The sequence below is a fragment of the Sciurus carolinensis genome, chromosome 3 (assembly GCF_902686445.1).
Source record: "Sciurus carolinensis chromosome 3, mSciCar1.2, whole genome shotgun sequence".
NCBI lineage: Eukaryota > Metazoa > Chordata > Mammalia > Rodentia > Sciuridae > Sciurus > Sciurus carolinensis.
Genome location: NC_062215.1, coordinates 181,896,461 through 181,919,299, shown reverse-complemented (window position 1 = coordinate 181,919,299; position 22,839 = coordinate 181,896,461). Strand labels below are relative to the sequence as shown.

Below are 22,839 nucleotides of genomic sequence, written 5' to 3'. Positions count from 1 at the left end.
TATTTTGGAGTTCTTCTGCATGGGGCATGTTTACTTACATTGGTATGGAATCAAGGGTCGTCACTGCTTTACTTCGTTGCCCAAGCTGTCCTGGCTGTGGCCATGGGAGCTCTTTCAGGTGGCTTCTGTGTTCCTGTGACATGCTCTTCATTGTGTGCACACGTATGAATACTGCCTGACTTTTTTTTTTTTTTTTTTTATTGCAGTGCTGGGGATTGAACCCAGGGACTTGTGCTTGCAAGGCAAGTGCTCTACCAGCTGAGCTATATCCCCAGCCCCTGCCTGACTTTTTGACACTACACGGTGGTCCAAGCCCAGAATCAACTGTTTCTCTAAAAAGCCCCTGTTCCATTTATTGGAAAATGATGTTAGAAACCAGGGTCTGGGTCCTAGATCTGCTCATTGTTATGGGTGTCAGCTGAGCTAGCAAGGAGATCAACTAACTTGAGTGTGTACACCTATCTACAGAGTGTCTATGTGAACCATCTGTGTGGCACTGCCCACATCAGGAAGTTCATACTGATGTCCCCAACTCTGATCTGTGTCCCACGTGGGTCATGCTGGACTCCTCCCCTGGCTCATTTGTACCTTGCCCTCCAACATTGAGACACCTCACTCCCGCCATCTGCCAGCTGTGGCCTGTGGGAGGAGTACGGAGTCACGGTCCTCCCACGTGGTAGTGCTCCTTACCAGCTGGAGAGCAGGCTGGTGTCCTCACTTTGCCTGCAGGCTCGTTTCTCAGCCCTTTCAGTGAGGTTGTTTCGTCTGTTTGAAACACAGGCACCCTGTTCTGTTGCATTCTGCCTTCCATCCTGGGAACTGTTCTGATGTTCTTAAAGACCTGTGTGTACTGAGCTCACTCCTTGCAGGTGAGTTCTGTGGTTTTGAGAGATGAATCGTGACACACACCCTTCAAAGTATTGCGCAGCAGTTTTGCTGCCCAGAGAGAGCCCCTGCACTCCTCCTCCCCTCCCGCAGCCTGACCACTCTTGGGCTCTGCCCTCTGTCATTTTGCACTTTCTAGAACCTCACATAATTTGAACCATACAACGTGTTGCCCTCAGACTGCTCCATTCACTTAGAATGTCCATTTGGATTCACTTGTGTCTTGGTGGCTTGACAGTCACTTCCTTTTGTTACTGAATGATCTTCCTCTGTATGGGTATGCCATCGTTCATCCAATCTGCTGTTGAAGGGCATCCAGTTGAGCCACTTTGGGGCAGTTATGAATAAAGCTGTTGTGGTTATGTGTGTGCACATTTCTTTGTAGAAATGAGTTTTTTTTTTTTTTTTTTTTTTTTTGCGGTACTGGGGATCGAACTCAGTGCCTTGTGCTTGCAAGGCAAGCACTCTACCAGCTGAGCTATCTCCCCAGCCCTGTAGAAATGAGTTTTAATCTCAGTTATCACTGGACCAGATAGTGAGACTGTAGCTTTGTGAGAAACTGCCAGGCTCTTTCCAGGAGCCTGGGCTCTGTGGGCTCCCCAGTGTGTGGCCGCACTCCCTAACGCTGCCTGGACACTCCCGCCACTGTGCAGTCTTCCCAGCTGTTGGCTGCACCAGTTATTTGGCTTATTAGCCATTTTTTGTTAAATGTTTGGTTTTATCTTTTTCTTTCCACTTGTTTCCAGATGGCAGGGTCGTTAGTCTTCTTTTCCTGTGCTTCCTTGCCGTCTGCACAGCTTTTGTGAGCTCTGTTCAGGTCTTTTGTATCTTTTTAAATTGGTTGTTTCATTTGCAACCTGTTTCCCCCTGCACCCTTCAGTAATCAAGTAAGCCAAGAATGAAAGACCTCTTACTATTTTATTGTTTTGTCTTTAAGTTTTTTGTGGTACTGGGGATTGGACTCAGCATGCTATCCCTGAGCTACATCTCCAGCCCTTTCTATATTGAGACAGGATCTCACTAAGTTGTGGAGGCCAGTCACAAATTTATGATCCTCCTGCTTCAGCCTCCTGAGTAGCAGTGCACACTGAACTGGTCTTAATATTTTAAATTCACCTGTGTTGTTTTTTTCATAATGAAGTATTTCATTATTTAAGTAGGTGATTAGTATTTTATGGTAAGCGTGTACTTTGAGTTTAAACTCCTCCTCTTGCTGGGTAGTTATATTTGACATTATGACCATATTTTATCCAGCTTCTGCATAGGTGATCTTTGCACAGATGAGTGTCCCCTTAGGACAGGTTCCTGGTGCTAGGCCCGTGTCCGAGGGTTGGTCACCGTTGGTGGATTATGAGTATTCATTGTCTTGTCCTACAAATCAAGTATTTCCTGTTTTGATGCATGAAAAAGTCTTTTCTCCTCATTAATAGTCTTCGTTGTTTTGCAGTCATTAGAATGTCTTCTGGTGTGTGGTTATCGGCATACTTAATTCTCTAAAAATGAGCTGTGCAGCCGGCTGTGGTGGCCACTCCTGTAATCTCAGTGACTCGGAAGGTTGAGGCAGGAGGATCACAAGTTAAAGGCAGCACAGGGTGGGGGTGTAGCTCAGTAGTAAGAGCCCCAGGCTAAATGTCCAGTACCAGAAAAAAGAGAAAAGAAGACCATGTCCACACCCTCATTTATCTTACTCCCCTGTAGAACGTCCTCATACACTAAGGTGCACACTGCTTGGTATTTTTATTTGCTGGGAGATTGTTTGGCTTCAGTGTGGAGGACAGAGGAAGATGCTGCAGACGGGGCATCTCCTGTGCATAAGAGCCATGAGGATGTCTGCAGAGTGAGGACAGCAGGGAGCGAGGTGACACTGTGTCCAGAGAGGTGGAGGGTGGGGTCGGTGGCTGGAGCTGGGGCAGGGAGCATAGCAAGGGGATCTGTGACCAGAGAGGTGGAGGGTGGGGTCAGTGGCTGGAGGAGGGGCAGAGAGCTTAGCAAGGGCAGCGTGTGTGTTTGCCATTTTGCCATTTTGCTGTTGTGAGGAAAGCAGATTCGTCCATTAGGGTTTGAAGTTGCGCCTTGGTTTAGGACTGTAGCTCAGGGGGCCTTCAGGACGTCCCCTGGAAGTGCTCTAACAGGTGGTGGTGAGTAGGCCGGGCTTGGCATGAGCCGTCCTGTCTCCCCAGCCTCCCTCCTGTCCTTCTCCCACCCACTGCCAGCCATCCGTCCCTGCATTTTCATGGAACGTTAAGCCCACCGCGTGCTCTATTCCAGGCCCCGGCCAGTGCTGGTGATTAGATGCTGGCGTTCTTATCACTGATGGGTTTCTTGGTACTTCTAAGTCGCTAATGCTTGCAGCAACCAGAGGGCTCATGTGCTGTGTGCCATTGTGTCTTCCAGGGACAGCTTCACACCAGCACCCGGTGCGAGCTGCGGTATGGGGCTTTGGCGTTTCTGCTTGGTGATAGGACAACCAAGAAGCTGACGGAGTCCAGCAAAGTGATCACTGTGGATGGCAACATCTGTTCTGGGAAAGGCACGCTGGCAAGAGCAATAGCAGAGAAACTAGGTACAAGCCTCTGTCACACGCAGTGGCCCTCAGACACGTGACTGGCCTCACTGACTTGGCTTCACTGTCGAGTAGGCGGACCCAGGCCCCAGGGAGGCCTTTGCATGTTTGAGATGTTTGGAGCATTAAAGTGTCTCCTGTCCATGCTGGTTTCAGCCTGACCTGGACTTGGCTGGGCAGTGCAGGCAGCACGTCCTGGAGGCTGTGATGGCCTCTGCTGCAGACCTGTCATCGTCACTCTCATTCACACGGACAGACTGGGAAAAAAGCCCGGTTTTCCATGGTGCCCTTCTTTGGTGCCCAGTGGCAGCTGCCTGTGTCACAGAGGGCTCCTGTCTGGGCAGCTGTCCTCTCAGGAGGGCCCTGCACGGGTACAGTGTGGCTGCTGAGCCCTGAAGCACTCCGGGTGTGTGGTCAGCAGTGCCTCTGCTCCCAGGATGCACGAGGGAGCTGGGGGTGGGCCTCAGGGCGGGTTGTGTGTCCCGCAGTGGGTCACTCATGCTTCACCAGGCACCTCTCTCTCAGGCCTGAAGCACTTTCCTGAGGCAGGGATACACTACGCAGACAGCACCACGGGAGACGGCCGTCCCCTGGACGTGGAGTTCAGTGGCAACTGTAGTTTGGAGAAATTCTATGATGACCCGAAGAGCAACGATGGCAACAGCTACCGCCTGCAGTCCTGGCTGTACGCCAGCCGCCTGCTGCAGTACGCGGACGCCCTGGAGCACCTGCTGAGCACAGGTGAGGGTTGGCGGGGCTACCGTCTGCTGCTGCTCAGTCCTGTTCACAGTGCATCCTTCAGGGGTCCTGGAGGCATGTTCTGCTTTCCAGTAAGAGCACGATTTCTTGAGTCCTGTTTCTGTTGCTTTGGGGTGAGATTAGCATGTCTCCCTGGGCACTGGGTGAGGTTTTATGGGTGGGATTTTTATGCCAAAATGGTGGAGGGAGGTGAGACCATGGAAGTGACTGGGAGGCAGTGGGGTCCCAGCCAGGTGGAGGGAGCATGAGGGACAGAGGGACGGTGGGCAGCACCCGATGGTTGTGGAGGCCTGGAGGTCAGCTGGGATCCATACAGAGCCACAGGGTGAAAGTTAGAACTTGAAGAGATGGCAGGATCGGAGGGCAGGACACACAGGGTCCCGTGGGCTCACGCGGCAGACATGGCTCAGGGTGTGCCTCATGCAGCACACCCAGAGCCTGGAGACGCTCAGCAGGGCCGCGAAGCAAGGCGGCGTGAAGGCGGGACAGTGCAGGGGCACAGGTCATACCTGTGCAGCTGAGGTCGGTTGGGGTCCCGCAGGAGCCCCTGCACTCTCCTGGGAATTGGCGTCGTGTGCTAAGCTGGGACCTGGCCCCAGGACATCCAGAGAGCTGGACAGCGGGCGTACTGTTGAGTTCTGGTCAAAGCCACTCTGCTGTAGGAGCTCAGAACCCACAGCTAGAAGCTGCTGGCCTGACCCACGTGTGTGCAGAGGGGAGATGACTGATTTTTATAGCTTTGTGTCACTCCACAGCAGTTGTCACATGGTGAATTGCCAGAGTGCCCCCAGGGTTGGCTTCGCGTCATCTGAGCTGTCAGAACAGCTGACAGGGCTGGCCCCTAAACCTGCATTCGGGAGTCACCGCCTTGTGCTCTGTTAGGTCTCTGCGTCCAGCAAGGAACCAGGAAATGCAGCGTAGCCCTCAGTAGCCTCTCCTGGGGTCTGTCTAGTCATTGTCTTGCTTGTCCAGTGTTTGGTTAGAGAGTTTTTTTCTTCCACAGCTCTGCCCTTATCTAGGTTTGTGTTGCTCTAAGGACACGTGAGTTTTGCGTCTATCTGTTAGAGTTGTTTACCAGGACCGTACCCAGTGCACACTACTGTGCAGTAGCTTGGATGTGACACTGGTATTTGGGCCACTCCAGTTTCATTTTGAAGCAGACTTTACTGTTTTCTGACTAACTACCATTTCTTAAAAGCATTTTACTTGTTGAATGGAAGCCCTCCTGTTTCCTTGTGTGTTCGTCTTTGTGTTGAACACATATGCCAGGCCCCTTCCAGGAGCCTGGGGTCCCACAGGGAGGGTGCTTCTGAGTTAGGTAGTGGGTGATGACCAGAGGTGGAGACAGGGATGCCAGGCAGTGAGTGCATGGGTGGCAGGGGCCCCACAGAAGGGCCAGGCTGGCTCTCGTAGATGGGAAGGTCAAGGGAAGCCTCTGCCCAGACCCAGCAGGGCTGATTGCAAGGGCCCTGTGCCTTGAGCAGTGTGAGTGACCCTCAGGTACCATCGTGACAGTGTTACAGCAGTGAGGCTGAGAGTCAGCGAGACAGGTCAGAGCAGTAGCCTTGGTGAGATGGTCAGGTCTTGAGGGCCAAGGCAGGGATTGGATTTTCCTGCGGGAGAGAGGAGGCCATCAGGAGTAACGAGTGCTACATGGCCAGATGCAGTGTCCCTCTGCTGCCTGGAGAGCAGCTGGGGACCAGGGGAGGCAGGAAAGGGAGGGGCTAGCAGAGCAGGCCCAGAGGTTGTGTTCTGGGTGTTGGGAGGACGCGTAGACAGTTTGTGATGAGCGGCATGTGGGTGCGAGAGAAGGAGGCAGGACTGGAGTCCAGCCAGATGGCCGGGACAGCAGCGGGACTGGAGTGGGCCCAGTGAGGGTGAAGGAGCTCGCTTAGACACAGACTCTTCGTGTCAGCCAGACGCTTCTGTGATAGCTGATTGAGTGAGGTGGCAGCTGTCACCAAAATGGAAAAGGTTTTAGTTTTTGAAAATTATTTCCCTCTTGTGAATTTGATTGTAGTCTTTTGACTATGTTGGTATAGAAATGGAATGTTTTTTTTCCATTTCTAAAACGAAATTAGTAGTGAATAATACTCTTAACCTGTCTGGTTTCTAACTTTTGCTAACCTGTTCTTAAACAGGACAAGGCGTGGTTTTGGAACGCTCCATCTTCAGCGACTTTGTCTTCCTGGAGGCGATGTACAACCAGGGCTTCATCCGCAAGCAGTGTGAGTCTGAGCCCTTGAGCTCCCGGGCACGCGGGCTCTGAGGTGGCGGCACTGTGCCCCCACGTGTTCAGGAGAGGCCATGACACGGGCCTGGGTGCCGCCGTGGAACACAGTTCACAGGCAGGGGAGCGCTCGCTGAGCTGCCCTCCCCTCTTTCCTTGCACCTTTCCCTGTGGAACCAGAGTGGAGTCCCAGGTGCCTGCGAGCACACAGCTAGCCCACGGCTGCCGCCCTCCACCAAAGCACCCAGCTCTTGGGCAGCCCCACAGGACCCCTCTGTGTGCCCGTGGCCTGCAGGCCCCCCTGTGCTGGGCACCCCATTGCCTGTGTGCTTCCTGAGGCCTTGGGACGTCTGGCTTCCCTGCATCTACCCAGCAGTGTCCAGCGTGGTCACCGCAGTCCTTTCCCCTCTCTGACCTGTTGTATGTTCATGTTTTCAGGGACAGTAGCATTGGGTAGCAGCGTGGACAGGAGGAGAAAGGAGTGATGACTTCCCGTGAAATAGAAGGCTGACTTGAGCCAGGGTGGGCTTGGAATGTCTGCAGGGAGTGTGTCAGGCAGGTCTTTGCCAAAGCCACGTGGTCAGTCTGCCCACTGCCCGCCTGTGCTGGTGTGGTGGGAGCAGGCAGGAAGGTGGAATCTGGAGGTCAGCATAAGTGCGGTTGTTTGAAGCAGGAGACTGAGCAAGCACTGTTGCTTCTGGGGTCGAGGCCCCTGCGCTGGGTCCATCCACGTCTGGACAGTCAGGGTCCTCCACCATTGTGTATGCAGCAGGAAGAGTGGGTGGAACCTTGCTTCTAATGAGGGGCGAGCCTCTAGACGTGCCCAGTGGGTTTCTGGACTGCCACCATGTGCCCAGCTCTGTCTTGGGGCTGGGGATATGGAGGGACACCAGGGAAAACCCTGAGCCCTGGGGATGGGAAGGGCTTAGGCCAGCACAGTACAGGGTGGGCTGCAGTCTGTTGCCCTGCAGCTCCTCAGTGTCTTCATGGTGCTATGGTGGGGCGCACACCAGAGATCTGGCCTGTGGGGAGACAGGGAGCTTCCTCCATAGTGGCCTCAGGGGTCCCCGTAGGGACAGGAGCCCGCCCAGGGGACAGGACGGGGTGCTGTTGTGGAGCTGCACTGGAGCAGCAGGGCTGGCCCTGGGTCAGGGTCAGGACGCTTGCTGATGAGCTGTGGAACCACTGGAGGCTCTCAGGGTGGAGGGACGTGGTCAGCTGTGTGTGAGGTGCAGCAGGCTTTTGTTTGGAGGTACATTTGGTGAGGGGAGTGGACAGGTGCCCAGGGTGGAGGAGGCTGGAGCTGAGACAGGGAGGAGGGACACTGGCAGGCTGGTGGTCACCTCATGGAGCCAAGTTGGAGAGTGACAGTGGACCTATGAGAGAAGATGCAGGTGCAACAGGCCAGAGGCGGGTTCCTCTGTGAGCCTCTGGGGGGAGGCTCCCTCAAGAGTGGCCAGGGGAGACACCTCAGGCAACCAGCGCTGGCCCTGCAGACCTGAGGGCTGGGCTGGGCCGGAGGCAGTTTTGGGGGCAGCTGTGGAGTGGTGGCGAGGGCTGAGACCAGGCCTGGGTGCCCCGCAGGAGTGAGCTGGCTAAAGGGTGTGTGCCTTGTGAGGTGGTGGGGTCTCCTGAAAGGGGTGCTGACCAGTGGGGAGGGAGTGGGCACTGGCAGTGGGAAAGCCACACCTCCTCCAGGGTCCTTCTCCTTCCTCCAGCTCAGTCCTTGCTGGCTTTGGCCAGGACCCATCCCGAGGTGACTCCAAAGTGAGTTTCCAGGAGGAGTGTTTTCTTTAAAGTGATGTAATTGCCTCTCAGTGGTCCTTAGCAGGATCACCTGCTTGTGACTTCCGGAAGATTCTACCGTGGGGTGAAGGTGGTTGTTTGGGCCCACACACTGAGTGGTGTTTGCTGTGGCTGGTTGTGATGCCCCCTGGAGAGTGCTCTGAACAGCAGAAGCACTCCTTAGCATCATGGCCATCCTGGGGGGCTGGCCCAGTGGGGTCCTTGCAGACGCCTTGGTGGCCTTGTTCTCTTTGTGTTACTAGCTGTAGAGAAGACCAGGTTCTTACTGTGTTGCTCTGAATCCATACACACATAGCAGGCACATGTCAAGCCTTCCAGTTCAAGGAGCACCAAAATGACACTCTCATGACTCCATTTTGCCCAGGAAGCATGGTGGTGGTTACATGCTGGCTCTGTCCTTTAGAGAGCTCTTAGGTCCAGCATGAATCATGTTTTACCTTGTCTGAGCTGCCTGCAACTAACTCTGCACCTGATGGTTCCAGCGTGTGGACGTGGGGTACAAGGGATGCAGGCTTTGTGGGCTGCTGTGTGCCTGCCTGGGCCCCTGGTGGGCTGTGCGCCCACAAGGGTGTGCTCAGTGGCTTCGACTGACTTATGGGTGTGCGGTTGGCACAAGGCCCTGAGGACGGCATGAGCTTTGCCCTTCATTCAAGGAGGAGCGTGTGCAGAGGCCTGTCGGGGCCGGTGATGATGGCCTCTCTCGTGCCAGGTGTGCACCACTACAATGAGGTGAAGAAGATCACGGCCTGCGAGTACCTGCCTCCCCACGTGGTGATCTATATCGACGTGCCTGTGCCGGAAGTTCAGAGTCGGATCCAGAAGAAAGGAGACGTAGGTGGGCCTGTGGGGGGCTGTGCTGCTCCTCCAGAGGCCACGTGGGACTCTGCGTCCTGGGGGTCCTCACTGGGGTGCCCGACACGACACCTACAGGGCACTGCTGAGGGAAGGCGCCTGTGCGTGGGAGGCCTGGGCTCAGCCTGGCGCTCCCAGCGCTGCCCAGGCCACGGTTGTTCCTGGGCCGCCCAGGCTGTCCCCTGAGGAGGGAAGGCCTGCTGAGTGCCTCCTTTCATTCGCCTCTTGACTCGAGCCCCTCCCTCTTCGACCTCCTTTCTGGCTCTAGAGGAGTAGAATGGTTGCTCTGTTCCTTGGGCTGGGTCTCAGGTGGCTCCCAGTAGCCCTGCAGGCAGGGTGGAGGGTGTGAGGTTGGTGCGTGCCATCCTCTCGGCAGTCTGGACAGGGCTGCAGTAGTTCCGTGGAGGGACGTGTGGGTGCTCAGCGAGTCTCTTCCGAATGGCAGGCTCCTGTGGGCAGCGGAGGCTTCCGTGTCCTTTGCTGCCTCCGGGCGGCTCCAGGAGACTGACCTCTCAGTTGAAGCACCTGTGAGACTTGCAGCGTCCTTGCACATGCCTCTCTGTGCCTCAGGCTGCTTCTAGTGCGATCAGTGATTTAGACTCAGGGACATTCCCTCAGATGATAAAAGGCAGCAACTGCAAATTTAAAATATTTAATTGTTTGCCAGTGTAATAATTTTTGACATTTCCCCCCCATTTATTAAGAAAATCTAGGGTATATATTCCAAATTCTCTAGATAACTATTTTGTTGTCTTAGACAATAATATTTTAGAAATAATTCTAAAGTCCAAATTAGAGAAACCAGTTTTTTCCCAAGTAAAGTTTTAGATGAATGTTGTCACCAGCTGAAATGACCATGAGGGAGACACAGAGACACTGTGCAAGAGAGATGGTAGTGGAGGTGCGTGTGCCTCTCTCGGTTCAGGCTGTGCCTGCACCTGGGCCTTGGGAATACCTGAGGGAGCACCGAGGTCCCTGCTGTGCTCCAGGACAGCTGCATCACTGGTCACTGGATGAATGAAGGCTTGGCCTCTGTGGGTCACATTTCTGTGGTGTTTCTAGTGCAGAGGGGGCTGTTTTTGATCAGGCTACATGTGATCTTATTTCACTTTGGGCCGTGCGTGGCCAGTGAGGACCCGGTGAAGGCCTGTGGCTCCCGCTCTTGTGGTGCTGGTCGCCTCCTGCAGGCTGGTGCTGGGAGCTCGCCTGTCCTGAGCTGGGTCCTTGCTGGAACAATGCCCAGTTACAGCAGCTTTACTGAGGGAGTGGCCCCTTCGTTGAGAGCCATGAAGATGCAGTGTTGTGTGGTCCCTGGGCCTGTCTTGGTGCTGAGCTGCAGGCCCTCCAGAGATGCTCCAGAGTGGTCTTATTTTTATTTTTTTAAAACAGCTTTAGTGAGGTATAATTTATACTTCTTAAAATTCACCCAATTTAAGGTATAACTCAATGATTCTTAGGAAAGTCACCAAATCATGACAACTACACCAACAACTAGTTCTAAGATATTTTTTATCATTTGTTAAGTCAAAACAGTAGGACTGATCCCTTCTCTTCCCCCCAACAAGCATTTCCAAGCACCCCTGCACTGGACAACCAGGTGTGGGCAGGGGGGCCGGTCCCTCCCTCCGTGGCTTGTGCTCCCCTGCAGAGGCCCTTGGTAGCAGGATGTGAGTGAGCAGTGTGTGTCAGATAGGAGCACAGGCACAAAAAGACACAAGTGCAGAAAGAGAACAGCTTAGCCCTTGGAGTTGCCACATGGCAGGGCGTTTCATTCAAGAATTAATATAATTGACTTCAGATGATAATGGAGGTGAGAGATGGAGAGTGTGGGGGTGGTAGAGAAGGGGAGGGTGGAGAGATGGAGAGAGGAGGATGCTGAGGGCAGACTGGGGAGAGGCGAGCGGCCCCATGGTGCCCATGACCTGTTGCCTGTGCCCGGGTCCAGGTGCAGCAGGACAGGCAGCAGCGGAGCCTGTAAGAGGGGCTCCCAGGGTCCGTGCAGCCTAGGTGTTCACTGCAGACAGGAGTAATCCAGCTGGTGCTGGGTCTTTTCCATGCCCCTCGGTCCCTGCAGGGCTCGCCTGTTAGAAGGGAGCCACACCATTCTGTGGTTTGCATTGTGCACATGACAGGTACGGATCAATGTCAGAATGTTCGCTGTGTGATTGTTCTTCTTTTGTGCAGCCACATGAAATGAAGATCACCTCTGCCTATCTCCAGGACATCGAAAATGCTTATAAGAAAACCTTCCTCCCTGAGATGAGGTGAGCCAAGCACGGGACTGGGGATCTAAAGGGCTTCTCTTAGGAACGCCCTATGGAATTGGACTTCTTCACATGAAATTGCAATAACTCTGTCACACGTAGGTCATAGTCTAAGATTTCTAAGTTATTTGTGCTTTAGAATCTGAAGGTGTTTCGCAGCAGGGGTACTTGTGGCTTTTCTGGCTGAAGAGGGCTCAGCGTTCCGTCACGCTGGGCAGTGACAGCGCTCCCGCGGGCCTCTTGGTCTGGCGTGCCTGATGGCCTGCCATCCACACAGCTGCTCTGGCTGCTCTGGGGGCTGGCAGAGGCAGTTCTTCTTTGGACGAGGCCCACATCCGTCACTGTGGGTTTTCAGTCATCCCCGCAGGGCAGCCAGGCTGCTGGGTGGTCAGTGTGATCTGGGAGAGGGTGTACGTGCTGGCAGCAGTGAACTGTGCCCCTTCTTTCTGAGACCGAGTTGAGCTGATTTCCAGTGTCCCCATGAAGGACTGAGGACCAAGGGAACTGGGCGTGGCTTGGTCTGGTTCTCTGTGGGTTCCTCTGTGCTTGGATTCTGAGGTCCAGCCGCTTAGGTATTCTGCATTCCCCTGCTGCCCGTTGCTCTTGGTGCCTGTCTAGTGAGGCCCCAGCCATGCTGTCCCCTCCTGTAACCAGAGTTGCAGCTAGTGTGGGAATGGCAGCGGTGGCCCATGCCCCTGCTGTCTGTCAACTGTGGCTGCCATCTCACGCCTCCGGCATCACAGTTGGGAGCGAAGCCAAGACTCAGACCCGCAGTTACGGCCTCAGGCCAGGCACGCTGCTGCTGCTTTGCCACGCTGCAGGACCCCCAGCCTGGAGCCTGGTTCGGGGCAGGGAGTGTTGGTGGAGCAAAGATCTGTGTGCTGCTACCTGGGGAGGCTCTCCCTGAACTTGCTCGCTTTTTCCTGCAGTGAGAAGTGTGAGGTTTTGGTCTACAGTGCACAGGAAGCTGAGGATGCAGAAAAGGTGAGGCAGCGTTGACGCCTGGTGAGTGCCTGCGTGAGAGTCACACGGGAGGGTCTCAGTCATGCACCAAAAGCCATCCCACTGGCTTTAGGAACAGCAGGGTTTCACCATCCAGAAGCAGCACCCAGCCAGCCCATCACCTCCCCTGGCTGTGGCATTTTGATTTTTTTAAAAAATAACTTTGTGATCATAAAATTATGGACAGTGAATATGCAGAGAACCTTGTTGTCAGCTTCAACATTTGTGTTAAACACTTGACGAGGTTGGAAGCTGCATTCATCCTGCACAGTCAGTCACAGGTCGTGATGTCCCCAGGTCTGCATTGGTGTGCTCCCTCTCAGTCTGAGCGGTTTTTAGGGACTTAATAGTGCGAAACTTTAGAAAAAGACTCATCCAGAATGTTATGGTTTGGATGTGACGTGTCCCCCAAAACTCACATGCGAGACACTGCAGGAAGGTTCAGAGGAGAAATGACTGGGTTGTAAGAGTCTTAACCAGTCAGTGAATTGATCCCTGATAGGATTAATTGAAGTGGTGGGTGTGGCTCTGGGGTATATATTTCATGTCTGGAGAGTGGAGTCTCTTCTTCCTGACGTTGCAAGCTGTTTCCCTCTGCCACGTTCTTCCTCCGTGGTGTCCTGGCTCACCTTGAGCCCTGAATAATGGAGCCAGCCTTCTAGACTGAGACCTCTGAAACTGTGAGCCTTCAAACCTTTCCTTCTATATAATTGTGCTGATCAGTTCATTTAGTCATAGTTGTGAAAAAACTGACTAAAACACAGGACACTTGCCTCCCAAATACAAAACCACTCTGCACACGCAGTCATGAGAGCACTGTGTGGCGAGGAGGTGCTCACAAGTAGAGCTCAGGGACAGGGCCACTTAGTTGGGCAAAGCCAGTTCCTTATGGGTAAGAAAAAATGAAGGAGAGGAAGACAGGTTAGTTTTTAAATGGTCTTGAAGCATTTGAGCACCCGTTTGGTGAGGAACAGAGGTTCCATGTCCTGCGTTCTGTGTTACACATAAATTACAAAGAGACAGGCAGTTCTGGGCTCACATGCAGGCTACAGACTTGTCCGTCCTGGCAGAAGGAGCCGGCAGAGCGGACACCTTGAGAGCAGCCCTGCCTGTGAGAGGGCAGGGAAGGGGCCAGGTAGCTCTGCCCTGGGAGCAGTGGCCCCTTAGAGATGAAGTCTCTGTTCTAGCAGCTCTGCTACTGGGACAGGGAATCTTGCTCGCTTCCCTGTGCCTTGTTTTCATAGTGCAATGCGCATGCTTTAGGTTACTTTAGACTGTGTTAGAATATTTCAGGGGCACACATCTTGGAAGAGTAATGCCTCTTATCTCTAAGACTGCGTTGTTATTTAAGGCCATTATTAAATGTACTTAAAGTCTGTTTTTCTTTTCTTTGCAGTACTGGGGATTGAACCCATGGGTGCTCTACCACTGGGCTACACCCCAGCCTTTTTTAAATATTGAGACGGGTTTCACTAAATTGCTGAGTTTGGCCTTGAAATTGCAATCCTCCTGCCCCAGCCTCCTGTGTACCTGGGATTTCAGGCGTGTGCCACCACACTTAATAGTGGTCCCCAGTTAGGCACATTTTGGGAGATAAGGGCATGGAAAGATTGCTGTAGAAAGATTGCCCATCAGGAAGGTGGTCTGGGGCAGGGGACAGATGGCAGTGCCCTCTGGGAGTGTTGATGTGGGTTCTTCTGTCACTTTGTGAGTTAGCCTTGCCTTCCAGAATGAGCTTACATGGGGCAAAGTGAGGGGTCTGTCACAAGGGCGAGCTTTTCCCCTGGCCTGTTCTCCTCTCCGCTGCCCCTTGTCCCCGCCTGTGAGGTGACTCCTGCACATGCAGTCATGAGAGCACTGTGTGGTGAGGAGGTGCTCCACCTCCACCTGGGTGTCGGGGTGGGCCCTCCTGAAGGGCCCCCCTGTGCATTCTCTTGAGCTTCATGGTGCCACTCTTGCGACAGATGTGTGTAGTTGAGAGCGTGGGCTGCGTTTGGACTTCTGAAGTGGGGCTCTCTGTTTCATCTGGACTTTCTCTCTCAGGTGGTAGAAGACATCGAGTACCTCAAGTACGACAAGGGGCCGTGGCTCAGCCAGGACGACCGCACCTTCCACAACCTGCGCATGCTGTGAGTGCCTCGCTGCTGGGCAGCTGCCGAGCAGGAGCAGAGCTGCCTGTGAAGGGCCAGGCTGGGTCTGCTCGCCTGCTGTAGAAACCCAGAGAACTCTGACATGACCAAGGTCAGGGGCAGGTGTTAATGGCACCAGCCAGCACTGAGTGTATCTATTTCCTTTCTCCTTCCAAGCAGTCCTTGACTGCCTGGTCGGGCAGTTATTTTTTGGCTCCCGTTATTAATTCAGCAAATATTTTGCTTCCACTGTGCTAGACACTGTTCCAGATTTAAAAGATAATGCAGGGGCATATTCTGTGGGGAGCAGAGTAAACCTCTGGGTTGGGTCCTGAAGGCTCTGAGTTACAGGAGCCCTGAGCTCAGGAGTGGAGCCCTGTGGAGCCCCCTCCTGGAGAGTCTTGAACAGAGCCAGGACTAGGTCCCGCACGTTGGCCAGAGCCAGGGGGCAGCATGTGGAGAGGCTCTGAGGTGGGAGCGGTTACCCAGTCAGATTGTGCAAACGTGATTCATGGCTTGATTTTTCGCAAGAGTCTTCAGAAGCTGTGTACCAGGTTGTATGCTGGTACCTGTCTTCAAAGTGCTGCGTGGGGCAGGATGATCAAGCAGGAAGCAGCCCAACCCGAGGCTGCGTTACCCAGGGGAGCACCTGTTCAGCCTGTGTCTGATGGCACAGCACTTCTGAGTCCCTGTCCCATGGCCTCTCAGACACCAGGCGTGGCTGGCTCATCTTGCCTTCTGTTTCCAGGCTGCTGACACTGGCTCTGGTCTGTTTTCCTTGCCTCCTCTGGACCCTGCTGCCCTTCTCTGCAGCTTCCCAGGTGGGGTGCAGGCAGCTGGATCTGGTGCTGTGGGCCACTCAGAGCTGCACAGCTGCATCTCACCAAGTCCCACAAGCTGCATTTTGATTTTCGTGTAGTTCAAATGGGAATTTGACCCACAGTTTATGCAGAACTGTGTTGTGGAGCCTCTGCGCTGTGAGGGACTGCCCAGCTCCTCTGTGGTCGAGGTCTGGTTTAATTCTGGCGTGGCCTGTGAGCCTGCTGGGCCTGGTGTGTCTTCTTCCCCTCCTTTGGGTGTTCTGTGGTCTGGCTCAGAGAGCAGGGCTGGAGCCACTGGTGCTGGAGCCTGTGACCCCCGCCTGCCCTCGGCCACCGGCCTGGCCGCTCCCCGTCACACGCTGCGTTTGAGTGGCGCTCTGCCTCCTGCTGCTCTGCTTTCCTGCTCCTGCTGCCGTGGTCCTCCTGCCTGTCCAGTGCACCCCTCCACCAGGCTAGTTTCCAGCACAGATGTCACAGGACCTGTTTCTTCTTACCAGAAGAGTCCTTGGTGGCTTGTCTTTGGCTGTAGATCCAGGTTCCATTTTCTATAGCTGACACAGCCTGAGGTGTCTGCCCGGCTGGGCCACCTGCACCCAGCAGGCCAGGAGTCTGCCTGTCTCACCTCACTGTCCGGCGATGGCCTGCCCGTCCTGGCACTCCTCAACGCCTGCCTGGCATTGCTTTCTCTTTCGTTCCCTGGACCTCCAACTCAAGGCTCCCATGTGGAGTGTGTGCGCCCCGGGCTGATGCTGACTGCCGCCCGCAGCCACAGCCCCAGGTCCGGCTTTCCCTCTCACTGACGTTCCATATCACTCCCTAAAAGTCATCTGAAGTGCATGTTGGTCTCCATTCTGTACCGTGTCTGAGGCTCACGTCCTGAAAGGAGAATTTTGGTAGCTATTGGTCATCTGCTCATCAGAGCAGAGAAGGGTCCTGGAACTCCCTGTTGCATGAACTCCACCTAGTGAGGGTCCTGGTTCAGCTTACTGTGGTCAGTTCCTTCTTTTCTCTGTGTTCTGTGCTCCCGTGACGTCTCATATCACTTCGCAGTGGTCGTGGTTACCATTTCTTAGGTGGAAATCATGGCCAGTGTTCTGAGATGATCGCCCTGAACAAGCTGTTTACCAGTTACTCTGTCCAGAGCCTGACTGAACGACTGGTGCCTTTGTGTGTGTCGGTGCATGTTGTGTGTGTGTGTGCTCACACTGAGCGACAGCAGCTAGCTGTGGTCTTGCTGGCCCTGCGTCCCCCTCTGTGGTCTTGACTGGCACCTGCCCAATTGGATTGGCTCTTGAGGGGCGTGCGTCCAGTGGGGCGCCCTGGGGTGCGGCCTCTGCCCGATTGCCCTGCTTCCCAGCGCCCCAGGCTTGCCAGCACGGGTCCCCCTGCAGAGGCTTCAGGTCCTCGGCACTAGCGAGTCTCTCTAGGGAACACTGAGCATCAGGGGAACGAGCAGGCTGGGGACCCAGGAGAAAGTGGACTCTGATGATTGGGACACAGTCAGCCAGAAGCTCTAACTGTCCGTCTTACTCTGTCTTCCAGCCTCGCCCTTCTGTTTTTTTTTTTTTTTTTTGCGGTACTGGGGATCGAACTCAGGGTCTTGTGCTTGCAAGGCAAGCACTCTACCAGCTGAGCTATCTCCCCAGCCCGCCCTTCTGTTTTGATAATGGCACACCACACTCGTGCGTTTCACCTTTGTACTTGGACACCTTGGCGTATGTCCATGGGTCATTGTCAGATTTGGGTCTTTACATACACGCGTGCTCTGTGCTTCTGTCACTGTTTTTCTTCTGAGTCTTTGGTCCTTGCTGGAACCTGCAGGCTGGTGAGCACAGCTCTGGCTCGGTGGAGCTGTGCCCTGGCCCTTCCCGTCGTCCTGGAACTCGTGCCCGAGCCACCCAGCAGGGCCGCGTGGGACTCTCCTGACCCTCAGCACACTGTGGGGCGCAGTCGCTGGGAGGTTCAGGGCTGTGTGTGAACCGTCATTCTGCCAAATTGAACGCAGATGGCACTGTGGCTCTGTGTATTCCACACGTGCCCAGGCCATCAAGTCCTTCCATCAGGGTTTTCAGCTGTGGAGAAAACCAGATCAGCCCGTAATCACCGTGATGTTTGTGAACGTCATTTGTAGTCAAATCTTTTATTGTGAGATTGCTTTAGAAAGTCACGCAGTAGCAGGTGTAGAAGATTGTGTCTGTTGTCAACAGTGAGGGGCTGTGTGCCTACCTGCCTCCGACAGTGGGCACAGCTGGAAGCCCAAGGAGCTGGGAGGGCAGGGCTGCGTCCTGTGCTGTGTGGGTGCCTGTCATGTCCACCTTGCATTTCTGACCACAGAGCGGCAGCCTTGCAGAACACAGCTGCTCTGTGCCCTTGCAGACTTCCCAACTCGCTTGCCTGAGTTTTTAAAAATATTTGACCTTTTGGCAGGTAAAATTAATTGATATTAAAACTGAGAAAGCCATCTTATCTCTGAGTGTGCACATTGTAGCCATTTACCCAGCCGAGGGGAACCCCATGTGAACCCCTAGGGACACCAGCAGGCACACCGTCTGGCACTGGCCGTTGGGTCAGGGACTGCATGTGAGTGAGGACCCTTGGGACCTGCCTGCTGGCCACGTGTGCCAGCGTGCTGCAGCCACAGATCTCGGCCCTCTGTGGCAGGGGAACTGCTACTGTCTCTGCCATGGGAACCAGTCCTGGGGTTCACAAGGTGGGCCTGGGCCACTCTCCCAGGGCCCAGCCAGGGTGGGTGTGTTCAGTCTCCACTTGAACTGTTCTTCCCTGCTTTTGTACCTCTCCATGGAAAAGTGGCTGTTGGAAATAATGACGCTTTCTGTTTTAAGTCTGTAGGAGAGGACTTCAAGTGTAGTGGTTATGTTCAGACTAAATTTAATTTAAAATAAGCAGATTATAACAATGTAAATATTTTAGCATTCAGCAAAATTATATGGTAAAACAAGGAGTCTTCTACGGTTTAGGTTCATTGATGTCAAGAAAAGTGGTGGTGTCACAGCTGCACCACAGGGTCCCTGTGCTTCCCTGTGCTCCAGCTGCACGCAGCCTGGACGTGACCTGCACAGCCCACACACGGAGCCTGGCGAACAGCAGGGCTCCAGCCCCCAGGTCCTCCCCACGACACACACTGTGCAGAGCGTGTCTGGCTGCCTTGTGCACAAAGCACACTGGCTTCTTTTTAATGTTTCCAAAAGACCATCATCTGCCAGCACTGAGACTTTAGAGGCTCCCTTGGTTCTGGGGGTGACACGGGCTCAGTGGTCTCTGGGTTAGAGGCTGTGCCTGGGATGCTGCATGGGAAAGAACAGCATGTGGCGAGTGCACGAGCTTTTATACAGAGACTTTAAAAAGCCGTTGCCTTGAGGAAGTGAGCGCCTGTTCTCTGGTGCTTATTTTGATGGCTTGGCATGATGCGTGTTGTCTTGTCTTTCAGGGTTCAGGACAAGTTGGAGGTGCTGAATTACACGACCATCCCTATCTATCTCCCAGAAATCACAATTGGAGCGCACCAGGGTGACCGGGTCTTCCGTGCATTCAGAGAGGTGAGAGTGGAAGCCCAAGAGCCTAGCAAGGCTGGGGCGTCTTAGCCGCAGATGCCGCATCTCTGAAAAGTGGGCTGCTCCTTTCCCTGTCTGCACGTCCACCCACGGGGCCCTCGAATGGGGCAGCAACAGTCATGTTCTTCTGGGTGGCCCAGACCACCTGCCAGGCAGTTACCTTGGTGTACACATGTCCTCTGTTCTTGTGCCACTGTCTCCACTTCTCTGTCACCTGACTCTCAAGTACGCCTATAAATCATGAGGCTCAGGTTTCTACAGAAGGGCCTCCAGCCAGGTGGGAAGCACTGGGCCTGACAGTCGTTCATCCTTGTCTCTGATTTCCGTGCCTTTGAGTGAATCATTTGCTCTCCTGTTGTTAGGGAGAATCACTTCCAGCCAGACTCAGGTAAGGGAGGGAACAGGAGCCAGCAGGAGGGCTGCAGCCTGCACTGAGCAGCCCCGTGGCCAGGCATGGGAAGACCGCCCTGTCCCTCGTCTGCTGCAGGTTTTCGCCTCTGGCAGTGTGTGCATCATCGTGCTGGGGTCTGTGCTCTTAGCTGAGCAGGGGACCCGTGATGAGCCTGATCTCAAGTGGATGCTGCAGGTCCCCTGAGGCAGAGGGTGTGCGTTGCCTTTTCCTTCCTTCCTCATTTAAGGTGCTTACTTGGCGCATGCTCGTTCTGTGTGTGTGTGTGTGTGTGTGTGTTACTGGGGAGTGAACTCATGAACCCAGGACCTGGCACATGCCAGGCAAGTGCTCTACCACTGATACATCCCTAGCTCGTTGTCTTCTTTCACGTGAGTTCTTTGGGTTGTTCTGAAGTGACTTTTTTCCAGTATAGACTTGGGGAAACGCAGCCCTGCAGAGCTCACCTGCACCCCTTGGCTTCGGCACTGCTGCCGCTGCCCTGGTGCCCTGCACGTGCCTGTGCCTCTCCTGAGCAGCTCCTCAGTGTGCATGGCTCAGTGCCAGCCGCCTGCTGCCCCCATGCAGCGAGGAGAAGCTGCGGCCACCACTGCTGGACTCGCCTGCCCTTGGTTCTCTCAGGTCCTGTTTCACTTACTTGTGGGCTGTTCCTGGGGTGTGGTGTTGGCAGAGCTGCCTGTGGCCGTCGTGAAGTGTTCCTGTGTCTGTGATGGCTCTGACCTTAAATTAAGCCTTTCTTCATTTGATGTTCGTGTAGCACCCAAGACTTCCTTTAATCAGTAGGTGTATGGGGCAGCTCCTCCTACATCTTTTAATTTCAGCTTCTCTGTATATTTATATTTACTGAGTGTAAATATAAATAGGAAAAGCTCATAGGTATTTTTTAAAAATTCTATTAGTCTGAATATTGTTCAAATTTAGTGCAGTTCTTAATGAATTCATCAGTAGCTCATCTTGCTGTTTCGTGTTCCTTACTGTTCTCAGTGCTGTTTTCCTTTCTTTCCTGCCTTTCTGGATGAAGCTTTTTCCCCTTCCTGTCCTCTGCTGTTGGCCTACAGGTCCTTCTGACAGCAGTCAGTGACTACCCTGGAGATTCAGACACTCCTCTTTGGCTGCCTGGAGTCTAATGGTCACTCGTGGTTCTCCTGACTACTAGAGTGTTGCTGACCCTCGTCTCCAGTGCCCTTCGGCCATGTGTCCTCAGTCTGTCCCTCCAGCCCTAGGCCGAGGAAAACTCAGGAGCAGGGTCACAGCAGGAGCAAAGCTGGAAGAGCAGCTTCACGGTGAAGACGCCATGCGGTTGAGGGACAAGGAGCGACTGGAGCGGTGAAGGGGCACGTGGGACATGCACCACCTGGCCAGAGGCACAGAGTTCTCTGAAGTGCCCACATACAGAAGGAGACACCCACTTCTGACCGGGGGAAATGGCCAACCAACCCAAACCGAGAGGCATTCAAAATAAGCGTCCCAGAGTCCTCCTAGTGTCGAGGCCTTGAACACAGGAGACCAGGAGGTGGGCCTGGCCGGGTCTCTGCTCCAGCCACAGCACTGGCCCAGCCGTGGAGCTGGCCAGGTGGGTGGCATGTGGCGCAGCGTGGCTCACGCCCTGCTGGACCAGGACAACTGTTTCTGGCGTGCGGGGTGAAGGGTCTTGCCTGTGAGAAGGGCACATCCAAGCGAAGTTCTCCAGCCTCGGTGTCCATCAGAGAGGACGCAGTGCTTGTCCATCCTTGCCCCCGGCACCACAGGGTGTCTGAGCCAGGAGGAGGTGCACTCAGGGGCCACACTCTGCCAACCGCTGCACTCAGGGGCTTGAACCAACAGAGCAGCGTGGGGACAAGGAACTCTCCAATGGTTCTCTATTCTTGTCATTTTTCAAGTTTGAAATGCTTCAAACTAAAACGATAAGATCAACTAAAGACCATTTTAAACAAATGTGAGAATTTGTTGTCTGCAAAGAATTCTTCAGGTCGAAGATCCTAAACGGAAGCAAGAGCCACGGCAGGTGTGAGCCACAGCACAGCAGAGGCATGGGCTGAGCATCGCATCAACCCCGATGCACCAGGAGCTCGACCTAGGGCTGGAGGGACAGACTGAGGACACACGGCCGAATGGCACTGGAGACGAGGGTCAGCAACACTCTAGTAGTCAGGAGAACCACGAGCGACCATTAGACTCCAGGCAGCCTTTGTGTTTCTAATGAGAAGTTTGCTGTTCTTTGAAGATACCCTTCTTCTTCCTCTGGCAGGCTCTGTTCTGGTCTGCTCCCTGGCTGCTCTGCTGTGGGCGGCGGTGGCCCCGCTCCCACCTGCTCGCCCTCCTGGGGCCAGTCAGCCCTTCATAGGCCGTCCCGTCCTGTCCCTGTGTCCCGTGTGCCCCTTCTCTGTTTCTCAACATGCTCAACCTAGATGTGTTCCCTGCACTGTCTCCAAGTCCTTGATCAGCTTTCTAGCTCTTTCTACCCTGTTGGCAGACCTGCATTTCCTGGATTTGAGCATTTAGTTTTAATTGTAGTTCATTTTCGTTTCGTGCATTTCCTGTTAAAATTTCAAGTTTTCTTCTAAATCACCTTATCATCAGTTTCTTGGACGTATTAGTCCCAGTTGAGGTCCTCCGGTAACCGCGATGCCTGTCCCTGAGGTGCGTCGAGACCGTCTGGCCCTCCTGCCCTTGGTTTTGGGTCACCAGTGCCTGGAGGTGTTCTTCGTTGTTTTGTGTTGTTCTCCTGTGGTGGCTGTTCATTTTAAGAGTGTGACCGTAGCTCGAGGCTTCTGGCAGCATGTCCTTCCTGTCGAGGGTGAACCTCACGGTCTCAGGCAGGCATGGGAAGCAGGGCAGATCCCAGGTGTGGTCAGGGGTTAATCAATGTTTAAATGATTGGGGAAATTTTTATTTTAAATTTCCACATGTTTGTAAAAATGAACTTCCTTTCCTGAGCAGTTTTAGATTCACAGAATAATGCGGAGGATGTGGAGAGGTCTCCTGCCCCACATGTGCTTCTCCACGTCCCCAGCACGGCTGCAGCGTGTGTCCTTAGTGAGGCCACCAGGCCCCTCGCTGGTACCTGGACTGCCATACGCTCAGGTCTCCCAGTGCTCTCCAGCCCGGGCCTCGTGGCAGGGTCCCCAGCCCTGCAGGCTGTGACCTCTCGGCCTTCCTCGACTTCGGCCTCCCTCCTCCAGCACCCTGCGGAGGGTCCTGTGTGCCCAGGCTCGGGAGGCAGAGTCAGAGGGCAGGCTTCCTTCTGTGGCCATCCATTCAGACAGGCCCTGTGCTGGGTCAGCACACCAAAAATGAGCCCTTCACCGTCGCCCTGGCCCTCATCTTCCCTGCCTGGGTGGCAGCTCCAGTGCTGGTGGTGTAGGAGAGCAGCTTGTCCCGCAGCCGGCGTCCTCAGCCTTCTCGGGTCCTGTTATTCCTTCCTCGTTCCTGTGGCTCTGCTGGGTCTGTGGCATGAGGCATGACTAGAGGCCTGGGGAGGCGTAGAGAGAAGGGCCTGGGGCAGGGACCATGCACATGGGGTGCTCACCGTGCCCAGAAAAAGTGC

At 54.2% G+C, this 22,839-nt stretch overlaps 1 protein-coding gene across 4 annotated transcripts in view; it reads left to right on the top strand.

Annotated features, from left to right (window-relative positions):
• Nucleotides 1–22,839, top strand: part of Ndufa10 (NADH:ubiquinone oxidoreductase subunit A10) — a 45,433-nt gene that overhangs the window by 1,518 nt on the left and 21,076 nt on the right. For all 4 annotated transcript variants that reach the window (XM_047543392.1, XM_047543390.1, XM_047543389.1 and 1 more), the window contains exons 2-9: nt 3,280–3,448; nt 3,974–4,189; nt 6,349–6,435; nt 8,953–9,074; nt 11,280–11,359; nt 12,289–12,343; nt 14,405–14,490; nt 18,760–18,868. In XM_047543392.1, the coding sequence (XP_047399348.1) occupies nt 3,280–3,448; nt 3,974–4,189; nt 6,349–6,435; nt 8,953–9,074; nt 11,280–11,359; nt 12,289–12,343; nt 14,405–14,490; nt 18,760–18,868 (924 nt within the window). The remainder of the gene's footprint in view (nt 1–3,279; nt 3,449–3,973; nt 4,190–6,348; nt 6,436–8,952; nt 9,075–11,279; nt 11,360–12,288; nt 12,344–14,404; nt 14,491–18,759; nt 18,869–22,839) is intronic.